Below are 15,460 nucleotides of genomic sequence, written 5' to 3'. Positions count from 1 at the left end.
AACGGACCTCCGGAATGAATTAAGTTCATAACCCAAGGTACCACTGTATACAAGTGCTTTCCAAGCTTCCCAATCACCCAGGTAACTTGAAAATTGTTGAGAGTCTTGGTGGACTTAATGACAGTTCTGCTGGTTGTAGCAATTTTAATGTACTCTGTTACATGATTTTAAACTTTATTGCTTCTCTTACATACATTTTAAATTCCATAAATTCAAATTGCCATAAAATATAAATAAAATAAGCAACTAAAGAAATCAATATAAATATTTAACGTAATGGATATGCTGTTTCCAATCTTCAGTACAAATCAATAAACATACCTCAGCCTGCCTGAATGAGGCTTGTAGACCAGTTTGGGAGCCCCTGCTAGATACACCTAACTGGTGAGTAGTAGGCAGATGCTGCAAGGTAACTGTGGTAACAATAGCTCTTCATGATCCTTGCTCACTACAAATCGAGTAGGTATGTTGTCAAAGGATGAGGATGAGGTGGTTGGACAGTGTTCTCGACACGACTAGCACGAGTTTGGCCAAACTGCAGGATGCAGTGAAAGATAGGCGTGCCTGGCGTGCTCTGGTCCATGGGGTCACGAAGAGTTGGACATGACTGAACAACAAATGTTGTCAAACTTACATTTTAACTAACTCAGTCTGTAGTGAGCAAGGATCAGAGGATTATTGTTGCCACAGCAGTCAACAGCCCAATCTCCGAATAAGGAAATGTCTTGGTTCAGATTTCACCTGTACCATGCATGCAGCCACTACAGTAGTGATTACATGTTTATTTCACAAAGAAGGTATAGAGGGTAAATATTGAAGATTGCTTGTGGAGGGGCTATAGTTCACTGGTGAGATCTGCTTTGCATGCACAAGGACCCAGATTAGATCCATGGCATTTCATTAAAGGAAGCAAATGACAGACAGCTACCTGAACCCTTGGAAAGACATTCAGTGCACGATAGACCATAATTCTCTTGAGATGAAGTAGTTTTTCACAGGTACTGTTCAGCTCAGGGAGCTGGTTAATGTTAACCCAGAAACGTAACAGCACAATTCTAAGCCTGTCTGTTCAGAAGCAAGCCTCATTGAATTCAAATGACTTACTCCCAGACAAGGATTTGTGTAAGGATGTTATTGCTTTAGTTAAAAGTGGGAGGTGGCACAGTCTGCAAGCCACTTGTACAAAGTCACTAGGTTTTCCGGTCACCTTAACTTGTTCTGAAGCCAAATTGGTGGGTGCGGGTGTCACAACTGGGAATAAGAGGAGAGGATCTCTTGTGGATCAGCACCTGGTTAAAGAACAGGAAGAAAGAACAAATGGGCAGTTCTCTCACTGGAGGGGTGTAGAAATTGGAGTCCCCCAAGGATCTGTACTGGGATCTGCTTTTAAACTTGTTCAAAAACTATATAGTGGGGCAGCCAGTTTGGCTGAAGACACCAAATTGTTCAGGGTCATTAAAGCAAAAGGACTGCGAAGGACACAAAACTAGCCATAAAAACTGGGCGAATGGGCACTGAAATGACCATGCAAGCAGGTGTTAAGTGATGCATGGGTGGAGGGATCCTAATTTCACATACAGGCCAACAGAATCTGAACTGGCAGTAACTGACCAGGAACAGGACCTTGGCAACATTGTGGATAGCTCAGTTATTTGTAGACGCAGTGTGCAGAATAAGGTCATTCCATAGGCATGTAGCTGTCTTCTCCAAGCATAACCTTGTGTACAAAGGGGTGTGTGTGTGTGTGTTTGCAGGTAACTCCAGCATGCAATCCCCGAACTGCATGAGGGAATGCAGCCATTTGGCACAGTTATTGACCCCTGCCTTAAAGTCATATCTCCCTTCAGCATTCACTTCGGTACAGTAGGTACTAGGAAAAAATAAACATCAAATAACAAAATACAGCAAAACCAGTTTATTTTAAACTCACCTCAAACATTTAAGTATCATATAAAAACATTTTAAAACTTTTAGCAGTTTTCTAGACTCAAGTGTGGGTAGCTACTGGAGTTTTTGTGGGTGGCTGCTTTGGGTTTGTTTTTTTAACAAAAAACAACAACACCCCCAACTTCATTGATGGTCTCTCTCATCAATGTAGCTCTTCCTAATTTATGCCCTTGTTTCCAAACTGGAGGCCAGCTCAATTATTTTAGCACCCTCTGGTGGCCACTTAACAGATTGGCTCTTTTAATCATTGCTTGAGAGGCAATGAAATCCTGATAAAGTCAAAAAATAGATTGGCAAAAAAGCAGCACCCAAATATACTGTTTATTCCTCAGATCTCTGGTGCCCCAGATGTTGTTGAAATCTAACTCCCATAATTCCTCACCATTCACTGGTGGATGGGATTGATAGGAGCTGGGGTCATAGAATCAAAGAGTTGTAAGGGGCCCCAAGGCTCATCTAGTCCAACCCCCTGCAATGCAAGAATCTCAACTAAAGCATCTATGACTGATGGCCATCAAAACTCTGCTTAAAGACCTCCAATGAAAGAGAGCCCACCACCTTCTGAGGCTGTCCATTTCACTGTTGAACAGCTCTTACCATAACAAAGCTCCCAATATTTAGTCGTAATCTGCTTTCTCTTATCTTGAAACCATTGTTTCAGTCCTAGCCTCCAGAGCAGAAGAAAACAAGCCCTTTAGGTATTTGAAGACAGCTATCAAATCTCCTCTGTCTTTTTCCAGGCAAAATATACCCAATTCTCAACTGTTCCTGATAAAGCTTTGTTTCAAAACCCTTGATCATCTTGGTTGCCCTGCTCTACATGTTCCAGCTTGTCAATATCCTTGTTCCCCTTCTTGGATAAAGTTATTGAGTGGGTGGTCACAGACAACATCCATTTTCTTGGAGGAAACTGATTTTCTAGATCCATTTCAATCAGCGTTTAGGCCCTTTAGCACAGAAACCGCTTTACTCACCCTGTATGATGACTTTTGTCAGGAGAGAGACAGGGGAAATATGTCTTTGTGAATTCTCCTGGACTTCTCAGTGGCTTTTTATACCATCAGTCATGGTATCCTTCTGGAGCGGCTGAGTTAAAGATGGGCAGCACTGCTCTGAAGTGGTTCTGGTCCTAACTGAATGGACGTTTTCAGACTGTGATGCTTGGGGTGTGCTGTTCAGCCCCATGGAACCTTCAATATGTGTTCCACAGGGTTTGATTTCATCCTCCACGTTGTTTAACATCTACATGAAACTGCCAAGTGGGGTCATATGGAGCTTTGGAGTACACTCAGCAATATGCTGCTCACACAAAACTCGTACTTCTCCTTTACATCTGCAAATGTGGCAGTGGATATGCTGGATCATTGTCTTGCCTCGGTAATGGACTGGATGAGAGCCAACAAAATGAAGCTAGATCCAGATAAGACTGAGGCACTGTTGGTGGTTCACTAGACCAGGATGGGAGGTTTCCTGCCCTCTGAAGGAGCAGGGACATAGCTGTGGAGGGTACTCCTGGACCCACTGCTGTTGCTTGAGGCTCAAGTGGCCTTGGTGGCATAGAGTGCCTTCTATCAGCTTTGGCTGGTGGCCCATCTGTGACCTTATCTGGATAGAGATAACCTAGTTTCTGATGTCTATCTCTGATAACCTCTAGGTTAGATTACTGTAACACATTATACATGGAGCTGCCTCTGAAGACAATTTGGAAACTTCAGCCGCTGCTGAATTCAGCAGCCAGGTTGCTCACCAGAGCAAGACGGTTCAAGGATATAACACTAATCTTGGCCTGACTACACTGGCTACCAATTAGTTTCCAGGCCCAATTAAAAGTCCCGGGTTTGACTTATAAAGCCTTAAACGGCTCAGGACCGCAATACCTCAAGATCACCTCTCCCCATATGAACTGACCCAAACTCTGCAAGCATAATCTGAGGCCCTTCTTCATGTGCCCCCTTCTCAAGAGGTCTGGAGGGTAGCAACACGAGAACGGGCCTTCTCTGCAGTGGCTCCCCATCTGTGGAATGCTCTCAGGGAGGCTTGCCTAGCACCTTCTTTACATATCTTTAGGTGCTAGGTGAAAGCACCTTTGGCTGATTAAACAATTTACGGCCTTTTAAATGTGTTTGGGGGGACAAGGGATTATTGGTTTTTTTGTTGTTATTATGTTACATACTGTATATTGTGTTTCCATTTTGTATTTTTATGCCACAAACCACCCTGTAATCTCTGGATGAAGGATGGTATATACATTTTATAAATAAATAAATAATTTGCAGGGCAGCCTTTTGCAGGAATTAACTAACAAGAGGGAAGCCCTTCAGAAGTTGCCATACTCCAACTTCTATCAGTCACCCAGCATAGTTGATGGAATGATGGGAGTTGCAGTGCAGCTCCATCTGGAGAGCCATGGGTTCCTATCCCTGCTCCGAACCATTAAAGCTTCTGCTATAATAAATCTGTTCATTTATAAATGTAGCTCAGGATATCATTTTAATTTATACATGTATATTGTAACAGACAGGTAGGGACTGCAGGAGAAAAAAACACGTATTTAAAAAATCAGCTTTAAGTGCTCCTGGAGCAGATATGAAAAGTGCAGGCTTCTGTCCAAAATGCAACTCATGCAGAGATAAACCAATTTCTGTCAATATAAGCTAACCATTACTTCTCCATCTTCAGTTTGGGAGGCAACAGTCACATCTCTCATGCAACACTCATGATCTAGAAAAGCTTTCCCCAATGTGGTGCCATGCAGATATTTTGGACTACAACTCCCCTTGTTATTGGCTATGCTGGCTGGGGCTGCTAAGACCAAAATACCTGGAGGGCACCAGGTTGGAGAAGGCTGGTTTACAGCAACAGCAGACCCTGCCCAGCTCTTCTTCCATACATTTCGGGGAGCTGGAGGTCCATAAAAGACAGAACAGAAGGCTCCAGCAGCAGAACACAGCATTCCATCCCCATAATTCTGTAACTTTTACTACCAATGGCGTGAGTCATGTAGAAAGCTTTCCAACTCCAGTCATTATTTTAGCCGTTCCACCACCAAGAGCAAAAGTTAGCTGAACCATAATCAAGTGAGTGCTCAAAATACATATTCTGGGAAGAGGGTTCACCCCACCTACTACAAGCTTTTCAGGCCTCCTTCAGTAGGAGAGGATGGCAGAAATCCCACACAGCAGTCAAGAGTTTCCACAGATCATTCCAGCTCTGTGGCTTCAGCAAGAGGTAAAAATAAAAGTTTGGGAGGTGTCAGGAAGACCTGTTTTTCTTCCTTCCGCTGGCATTGCTAGGAAGCAGTATTCAGAGCCTGTCCAGGGAAGAATAAGCCAAAACTAGATGCAGGTTATTTTGGGACATGCTCTGGCACACCCTCTCCTTACACTGCTGAGCTTCTGTGCTCTCCTGATCCAAAGCACAGGCTGTACTCTTTGCCACCCAGGGAGTACAACACAATGAGAAAGTGCCTACGAGGGAGTTGGGTGCTCCCCTGCAGGGTACTATCATAACATTTTGTGCATGTTTTCCCACTGGAAAAGAATTTGGGGGTGATTATACAAAACCTGACATATCAGGCAGGGGTAGAAATCAGCCTCGCAGTAAATAGCCTTCAACCTAATGCTACCTCTCAATCACTGACCAATCAATCAAATGAAAAAAGGAGAGGAGTAAAAGGAGCTCAGGGCAGTGTTTCTGGAGGCCATAAGGTGCATACAGGGAGATGTCAGAATGTTCCAGCGGACAAGTTCAGCAATGGAGAAAATGAACGATTACTGAGTAGGAGATGGCAGTGGCGGCAGCAGCAGCACAGGAGCCAGATCAGAGGAGGCTCCTAGGAAGCCATGCCAAGCAGAAACCCTCCAACAAATCCTCCAGTCAGGAGAACATTCTTCTTCAGAAAGGAGACCACCTGAAACAGAGAAAGGGCAAAGCTTATATTGCTCCCTATTTGATTTTCACAAGCTAAATGTTGCCCCCTGGACATGCATTGTGGCTGCTCAAGTGCCTGACAAAATGACACCCCCCACATTTGCAATTATAAGGCGGCACACCAGGCAACATCTCGCGGCACACTAGTGTGCCACGGAACAGTGGTTGAAAAACACTGCTGTAAGGTATTTGCCACCTTTGCCCTCATCTAGCCAGGTGAAATGATGTGTGCTGCTTTGCTGTATAAAGAATGTATAAACATTTGCTTGAGTGTGGATAAGTCATCTCTTTGCTTTGGAGTTTGTCCCACATCTGCAAAGGCTAGGAGAACTGTCAGGCTGATTTGCTGTAAGTCTACCCCTTCTTTAGTAAAGCACTCTGGCATTTTAGGCAACCTTCTTCAGTACACCTGCACCCAACCAGTCCCAGGAGCCCTCCTTTGGGCCAGTAGTCCAGGACAGGAGTGATGGGAGTTGGGTGTCTAACAACATCTGCAGGTCCCCCATAACATATTTAATAATTTGTGCCCATCTCCTCTTTACTGCACAGTTATCACATCAAACACTTTTTCCTACTCAAGGCTTTGCTGCTAGCCTCCCCTATCTCTCCAACTTGCCCACCAGTCTCACCTCATCCATTTGGCCCTTCACTCCTGGTGTCAGCTGATTGGTGGTGCTCCCACGAAACTTCAGCTGTTCTTTGGCTTTGCTCACATCCCGCTCAACCATCTGCCAGTCCACTTTGATGTAGCCTGTGTGGTTTGCAAGCTGGAGTAGAGAAAATGTTTCCTGAAGCAAAATACTACGCGTCTAGCTGGACAAGTATTTCTGGACAGCATTGCCCACTTCTTGTACCCCATCCAAATTGCTACATAGCAGCTCAAAGCAGTAGCCCCAGGAAAACTGCCCTTTCAATGGGTTGCAGCTATAGAGAAAAGCAGTGAACAAAACAGCATTTGGAGTCAAGGAAAACAGAAACTTGGCCTTCTTTAGTGCAGGTGTGTAGAACCGTTGACCCTCTAGATCAGGCATGTCCAACAGGTAGATTGTGATCTACTGGCAGATCGTGGGGGTGTCCCAGGTAGATCACAGCATGAAGTTTAGTGATTGCCAAACCTCCCCTAAAAAAATCTCAGCAACTCCTGGCAATGACAATGGGTAGATCACAGCCAGGCTTTTTATATTGTGAGTAGATCACAGTCTCTTGGGAGTTGGATGTGCCTGCTCTAGATGTTGCTGAACTACAACTCCCATCAACCTCAGGAAGCACAGTCAATGGCCGGTTATGATACAATCTGTAGTTGAGCAGCATAGTGAAGGCCAAAGTTTGACACATCTGCTTCAATGCGCTGGCCTTCAATTGGTGAATTGGATCACAGCTTGATCTAAGGTAGATCACCACAGCAGCACTTACCACTATATAAGTATATGGTGTGTTTTGTTTTGTTTTGTTTTAAACCCAGTCAGTCAAGAAATGGGAGCCTAAATGCATGAACAAGTTACAGGTGCATCCCAGGTCTGAAAAAGTTAAGAATTACTGCTTAATGTGTACAGAATACAATTGGCTGTCCAGCAGGAAGATTGGTAATCTAACACAAAGAATCAGGACTGCAGGGCTCTGTTGCCTGCACAAACCCTGGAATGGATGTTTTAAGAAAAGCCTGGGTGAATCAATCAAATATAACCAATGAGACCATGGATTTCTGAAGAGCCCACTGAGCCAGTGCATTCCCCAATACACTCTAGCAGTTGCTCTTCTATCACATAGAAGACCTGCATGGAAGCTGGAATAGAAGGCACAGAAGCAAGTAAGGTTCAAACGAAGATCATTTTTTTTTGTGTGAGCACCAAGCTTAAAATAGAGGAGCTGTTCCACTGATGCTGATGTTTAAAATTAGCAGTGGATTGGCTTTGCTGCAAGTGATCATGTGTTGCTGTTGATGCTATCAGAATCTTCTCCAGTGGCAACCAAAACCCTATATTGCACAAAACAATGTTTTAGAAAAGAAAAGAAAAATCAGATATCCTTTGATAATCCAGCTGGGAGACAAAAAGGCTTGCTATCACCTTCTCTTTTTACATTAATATTTACATAGCACAAGAGTGGGTAACCATTGACCTTCCAGATGCTGCTGAACTACAACTCCCATCAGACCTAGCAAGCATGGCCATGGCCAGGGATGGTAGGAACTGTAGTTCAGTAATATCTGCAGGGCCGAAATTTCCTCGCACCTGCTTTAACAAATCTATATGATAGGCAGATATCAAGAGATGATGCATCAGCCCACAACACACACACTGGGTTGTATCTAGGTTTTAGCCAGAGCCCATTGAAATGAATGGGCTCAAGTTAGCTATGCCTATTCATTTTAATGAGTCTACTCTACTCTGAGTAGGACTAATATTGTATACAATCCACTATGTCTCTAGGCAGAAAACTTCACTTGTAGCATTTCAGCCAGATATTTCATTCGATCCAAAGACTTCAGGGCAGAATACATGGTTCTCCCACCTCCCTGTTTATTCTCACAACAATCCTGCAAGGTGGGTTCATCTGAGAGTGACTGGTCCAAGGTCACCTAGTGAGTTTCATGGCTGAGCTGGGATTTGAACCCTAGCCTACCTGGTCCCAGTCCAACACCTTAGCTACTATACTGTGCTGACACCCCATTAAGTGCAACAACCTGTCTGTAGGCTGCTAAAATGCTCAAAAGTCTCTATAAGAACAGCAACACACATTATTTGCAAGGCATGGCATACCACCAGACTCAGAAATATGCAGATGCAGCAAATGTGAACTAGATGCTGCCACTGCCAGGAAGATTTTAAAGCTCTACCAGGGAATGAAGAAACTACAGCTGGGCCAAAATGCTGCAAATGATGTTTATCCATTTTTCCCCTCTTCCCCCACAAGCAAAAGACTGTCACAGTGCAGAAATTTCTCCATATATTTTTTTGTAGTGGATACTGTTCACCACCACCATCAGAACAAATTTGGAGTCCTGCTAAGTATGCAAAATGGTGCTTAAGCTGCCCAACACAAATGGTTGTTGCTGCCACTTTCAGGGATTGCCAGCTAAACACACAGAGAAAAATACATTAGCAGAAAAGAAAGCCACCGATAATGGTGGGCTCTATCCTGGAGAATATGGTGAAATCCTTCACCATCACTCAAAATTTATCTGCCCACGAATAGGGTGGAAAATATCAAGAGGCCATTTGGCACAGCTATAAAAGGAACTACCAAAGTGTTCCAACTTGAATCTCCTGTACAGGCAAGCCAGTGCACAAGATGCCCCAACTAGGGCTGGGTTGTGGATGCTGCCTAGACATCCCATTAAACCACTCATGTGAAAAAGATGAGTCACAGCTGCATGTAGTTTTCTGCAGTTAAGGCAGCCAAGATACCCCCCTCTGCTGGTCAACTACTCCCAAGCCCAAGGTAGGCAACCACCAACCTGAAGCAGGAAGAAGCCACCTCCCACAGCAGTTGCCGCCAGTTTCCCAACCTTCTGGAATATGAAGCCAGTGCACCTGCAAATCAAAAATGGGGATAATTCAGGAAAATTATACCAACTACACAGAATAACTGACAAGGCAGCTCCATCTGCAGTAAGTAAAAACGACAATCTGTAGCACAGAGACTGTGTTACTACAAGAGTTGGGTGAATTTGCTTCCCCTGCCATCTACCACAAATGCAGCGAATGTACAGCACTGCCTCACCATCCAGTGGCGCCTCCGATTGCCAGCTGGGTTGCTACGTTGTACTTCTCTGCACTGGACCCTGAGCTGGGTGCAAAGAGCTTGCGCCACCATGGCTGGTTCTTTGTGTACTTGGTCAGATCCAGGACATCATCACTGCTTTTCCCTACTGCAAAATCAAAGAAAAAGACATGAGCAAGGAAGAAGATAAAGCCCATTGCTGAACTTCTATCCTATTTGAGCAAGGCCCAACTGCTGCTCAATTGTTGCCTACTGTAGACAGAGGAGCAGAAGGAAGCTTTCACCTGGTGTTTAAGCAATACAAGTAGGGATGGGGAATAAGGGCTCTCCAGATGTTGCTGGACACCAACGCCCATCAGCCCCAGCCAGGACAGACAGTGACTAGAGTTTATAGCAGTTGGAGTCCTACAACATCTGGAAGGCTACAGGTTCCTCACCCCTGCACGGCAGCAACCCTAAATAACACAGCGAAACACTAGCAGAACCTTAAACATGAAATATTTTTGTATTTTGGGGAGGGGGGCTAAATTGCTGGGTTTTTAAAATAAGAGATAACACAGAAATCCACCCTCTATCCACACCGTCAACAAGAGGAATTATAGCACATTCAATCTTTAAAACACCAGGTTCATCTTTTACTGATACAGTGGGATGTCTCTGCTTCACATTATGATTTATCAAGTAAGCATAAAGATGCCACCTGAAGCTGCTTTATCCTGAGCCAGTCCACTATTCTGTCTAGCCTAGTATTTTCCATTCTTAGCAACAGAAACTTTCTAAGACTTCAGCTGAAGGCCTTTCCAAAAGCCATTATCCAAGTTCTTTTTCACTACAGATGCTGAGGATTAAACATGAAGCCTTCTGCATGGAAAAGTCTATGCTTTAGCACTGTGCAATGGCTTGCACCCTTGTCAAATGATGTCTGTTTGAAGATCCTCAAGGGAAGAGCTGTAGCTCAGTAGCAGAGCATCTACCATGCAGGCAGAAAGTCCCAGGTTCAATCCTTGGCATCACAAGGTAGGGCTGGGAAAATTCTCCCTGCCTGAAATCCTGGACAGCAACTGCCAATCAGTAAGCGTAGCATTGAGCTGGATGGACAAACAGACAGTATTAGGCAATTTCCTATGTTCCCATTTTAAGGAGGCTCAATCTGTAAGAACCACAACACACATGATATGAAAGGCATGGCATGGTACCAGGCTCAGCAACACGCAGCTGGCAGGTAACTGATAAACAGCTTTCCATCTGGTTGCCTGTAACACATACCTGTAGCATACCCTCCAATATTTCTCCAATGAAAATAGGGATGTCATATTTCGTTCTTCTTCTTATTTCACTATTTATACCCACACTCGTCTGACTAGGTTGCCCTGTCACTCTGGGTGGCTTCCAACATATATAAAAAATATAAAGCATCAAACTTTTTTTTTTAAAAAAATATCCCTATACTGTACAGGGCTGCCTTCAGATGGCTCAGGGGTCAGATCACTGACCATACCCTCTGATGAAATAGGGATGTCCAAAAGAAAAGCGGGACATTTCGGAATCAAATCAGAAACTCAGACAGCTTCTGTAAATCCTGGACTGTCCCTGGAAAATAGGGACACTGGGGGGTCCGATTAGTAGTAGGAACCACTTCCATGAGAGAAATTTGTGAGGAGTCTTTCACAAATGCTTGGGGGTCTCTCCATCCCACAGCCCTTGCCCTTTCAGGTTGTCCATGGGTCTCAACAGATTAACATAGGTAAAAGGTTAGTAAAACGACCCACGGGTACGTGAAGAACCTGTGCGCCAAGGTCCCCTTGTACCCCTCGCCCAGCCATTAATACTCAAAGGTCACTCAGTGAGCCAGCCACTCCATCTGCCCTACCCTGCAGGGTTGTTGTAGTGATGGTGATAACAAGGGCGGGGGGGGGATTATCCCGAGATCACTGGAACAATGGCGGGGAACCAAGTGGCTTGTTATTAATGGCAACTCACTAGGGCGGTAGAGATGGAGGTTTCTCCGGGGAGGAGATAAGTAACGGGCAGGTTCTCTCTCCTCTCTCCCCCACCCCCAGCCAAGCGGAGTGACGTCACTCCAACGGTTTCCGCGCGGCGAACGTTAGCGCCTCTCACCCGGCATGATGTCGGCGGCCTTGCGCTGCTGCTGCTGGGCCCGCTTCTTGCGCTTGGCCTCCTGCTCGAGGCGGAGGAGGGAGGAACAGGAGTGGGCGCTGCCGATGCGTGACGGCGCCGGGGACACGCCCAGCTCCAGCCCCAGCTCCTCCTCCATCTCCTCCAAGGGGTTAGCAGGCCCCGCCCCCGGCCTTCGCCGCCGCGCGCATGCGCGTTCGCAGAGGAGATGCGTGGGTCAAGCCGCGCCGCGATGTGTTCCTCCAGCACCACCACTAAAACGCCTGTGGGACACGTGAAACCGCGGCGCCGTTGAGGAGGCGGAGCCTGATTGTTTTATCACCTAGGTAACCACCGGAGGTTAGAGGCGGGAACGTCTCAGACAGTTACCGCCCCCTCCGACTCCCCCCCCCCCCGTCGTTATTGGTGTAGACTCCGGTTCGTCATGCTGAGGGAAGCAAAGGGCTTAGCGGGTTTCTGAGTAGTGCGGCATCCTGTTACTAGAGCGCGGTCCTTATTATGCGCGCTCCCGTGGATCAGGCTGCTAGTACACTTAGCAGTCTAGTCTAGAGAGGACCTCTGAGCATGTACAGACTTTCAAGCACCCAAAAGAGCTACAGTGTCCATAAACATGTGCAGAGAGAGTTTAAGAACATTGATAATATATGTGGGCCTTTAAACACTTGTAAACGCTTACCGGTAATATCGGTGAGGTACTTTTTAAGATGCTTGAATGGCGCACAATTACAGGTAGTTAAACAGCTGCTCTTCAGTGACACGTAGCTTCTGAGTATCTGGAGAAGTTTGTTTGTTTTTTAAAACCTTAAGTGTGTGATGCACCTGAATATATGCAGAGTTTATAATTTTTTCATTTTTTTAACCCCCTTTTTAAGAACACAGGCTGTGAACATGAGCAGAGTTACCACTTTCCTAAAGGAACCAGCCTCTTGTTAAGAAGGTGAACCCCACCTAGACCTAAGGTTGCGATTCTATACACACATACTATGGGAATATGCCTTACTGAACTCGGTGTGACTTTCTTCCGAGTAGATATGTATAGGATTGTGTTATGGAAGTAATGAATCCTAAATGAATTGCCATGAATTGCCTTCAAGGCAAACAGTTGTTTTTTTTAATTGTGTCATTTGTGTTGAAAATATTACCCTTTTTACAATTTTATGCAAGGCAGTTGTCCACAACAACAGTATATGAGTAGTTTACATAAATACCAACAAAAGAAGGAAGGCCAGTGTCATATTAAAAAGCAATTTATCGAAGAATGATATGCTTTTTGTGTTTTTCTGACCTGTGCTCAACAAACGATCTAAGCATTGCAGACAGGATTTAAATGTTGCTCTTTAAAAAAAATATGTACACTGATTTCTGGAGAGGGCTCAGCTAGTTCAAGGGACACAATACCTTTTATATTGGAACAATTAATTGAGTTTCACCCAAGAGTTTCTCCAACAAGCTCTTATATCCAGCTATGCTAGGCTCACCAACAGTCCTAGGCAATTAGCTTGTGGGAGAGCTCTCATGTTAGAGCTGTATACTCTTAGGCTAGTTGCAATTCCAATCATCACTGGTAGGAGGTGTTAGCAGCTGCAGAACCTGATGCCACAGGAAACCCAGTAATCAGATGTAGCTGTTGGTATTATCAGACAGATCCTACACCAACTACTGAGCATCCTGTTTACACCGGATATAGAGTGCTTTTCCTAATCTCTTTGAGAAGAAAAAGGATCAGGCTAGATTAAGGGAAGTCAGTTTCCTGTTAGTCACAGCATAATGAGAAATAGGTCACATGTTGGAAAATAAATAAATAAATAAATAAAATGAAGGAAAGGGTCACATTCTGTAAATATTAATATCAAATCTGCCAGAGTGCAACAGAATATACAATCTCAATTAGAACCCTTCAACTGAAAATAAGATTGCACACAATCCCTGTCCTCAGCCCCACTTGGTATGATGGGTGCTTCACAGCTTGGAGAAAAAGCATTAGTGCACCTGCTTGCCCGAGTGCTCACCACTGCAGATCCTCTTGAGTGACTGAGGTTGTGCCTTCCTTCCTGCTGCAACAAGAAACACAAGACAGATAAACGTCTGTGATGATGATCAGACGATATGCCAGCCTGCACGGGGTTTCCTCTGCCAGGGAGAGGAAGAGACCAGAAGCCTAGTTCTTAAAATATGCACCCAGTCACAGTTCATGGGACCGTTTTTACTACTTTCCTTTACAAATCAAGACTCCACCACAGCAGTATGAACTGATGCTCAAGAATAACGCACAGTTTGTCTTTAGTCTGCCTTTCAGGCTGTGAGCTAGAGGAGGGAGGAATATAAACATGTTACCAGCAGTACTCCATTCCAAGAAGTTGAAATAGGAAAAACAAGAGAAAATAATCATCCTTGGAGTGTGTTCTTTTCTTGCCCAGTGCTTCAGGTTGCTTCTTCAGGTTGTACAGAGAAGAGTAATCATAGGTCACCCTTGTAGATGCAGGGATAAGGAGCCTATGCTGTAGTTGTAGACTGAGGGCCCCTTCTTGGCCCTCCCACCGTGGCAGCTTTCTGGTATCTGTGATGAGGATGCTGCTGCTGGTCCTGCTATTAGTAGCTTTGCCAAGAGTTAGGGAATTCCCCTTTCTTGGTTGGGCAATTTCTGACTGTCTTACTTACCCCAGTAGGGACAATCCCTACTCCACAGCTACTCACAGAGCACTTGAAACTGAAATTTGTAGAAGAAAGAGAAACCACATGGGTTTATTTCTCTCTTTTTCTTCCTTTCTCTTACGCCTGCCATTTTCTGGAAATAAAGCATGTTTTGTTCAATTACTGGCTTTGTGTGCACTCCCATTTGCTCTGAATCTGGTGCATTTCCATTTGAGAAACTGTTTCCCATTTGGGAAAAGGTGTACACATACCTTACACTAGCCACAACCCATATTTATCTTTATCCCATTATTTCTTATGAAATACTTCTTTTTGATGCACTCTTCCCCCAAACTAGCTTCAATCTGAATTGAGAAAAAAGAATGATCTAGCTGCAATTTAAGCTGGTAATGTTTACATAGCCTCTTTGTGCTTCCTGAGGATCTTCATTGCTCTGTGAATAAAATGCTGCTTAAGGACCTTTTACATCAAAAGGAGTTCATAGAATTGTGTGCAAAAATGACTGCACCACCAGGTCAGATGGCTCAAACCATTGGCTCTCCCTGGACACTGAGGCAGTATGGGAGAATGCATTCATTCATTCATTCATTCATATAATTTATGGCCTGCTCTTTGCTATAATAGCAGTCCCAGAACTGGGACCATAAAAATATCAAATACAATACATATGATAAAAATAAAATTGTATCAATTTTTAACAACTAGGAAAGCAACACACACAAACAAATCAGCTCAGACACTAATGCTCAGCATACACTTGGTCAAAAAGACATGCTTTTCGGCAGCTCCAAAAATTCATACAAGTCAACACAAGCCATATCTCAGAGAGGATTTCCAGTTATGCTGCCACTTTGCTCAGTTCAACACATAATGCGGGCACTGCAATATTTTCAGATGGGGTGTTGTATTGTTCTCAGCTGGCTGCATCACAGAGCAGACTCACTGCTGTATTTTGCACTGATTGCAGCTTCTAGACCAGCTTTAAAGGCAGCCCCACACAGAGTGTGTTACACAAATCCAAACTTGAGGTTACCAATATACAGGACACTGTAGTCAGGCTTTCCCTGTTCAG

General features: G+C 44.5%; 1 protein-coding gene across 1 annotated transcript; it reads right to left on the bottom strand.

Annotated features, from left to right (window-relative positions):
* Positions 1-4,142: 4,142 nt before the first annotated feature.
* On the bottom strand, positions 4,143-11,890 carry LOC117040131 (FUN14 domain-containing protein 2-like). The gene is made up of 5 exons (XM_033137710.1): positions 11,719-11,890; positions 9,601-9,748; positions 9,335-9,410; positions 6,507-6,644; positions 4,143-5,857 (listed from the first exon to the last, which is right to left on the bottom strand). Exons 1-5 carry the CDS (start codon positions 11,873-11,875, stop codon positions 5,780-5,782), a joined length of 597 nt encoding a protein of 198 aa, XP_032993601.1. The 5' UTR covers positions 11,876-11,890; the 3' UTR covers positions 4,143-5,779.
* Between the last annotated feature and the right edge of the window lie 3,570 nt (positions 11,891-15,460).

The sequence above is a fragment of the Lacerta agilis genome, chromosome Z (genome assembly GCF_009819535.1).
Source record: "Lacerta agilis isolate rLacAgi1 chromosome Z, rLacAgi1.pri, whole genome shotgun sequence".
In the NCBI taxonomy this organism is placed as follows: domain Eukaryota; kingdom Metazoa; phylum Chordata; class Lepidosauria; order Squamata; family Lacertidae; genus Lacerta; species Lacerta agilis.
This window is presented reverse-complemented; position numbering and strand designations above follow the sequence as displayed.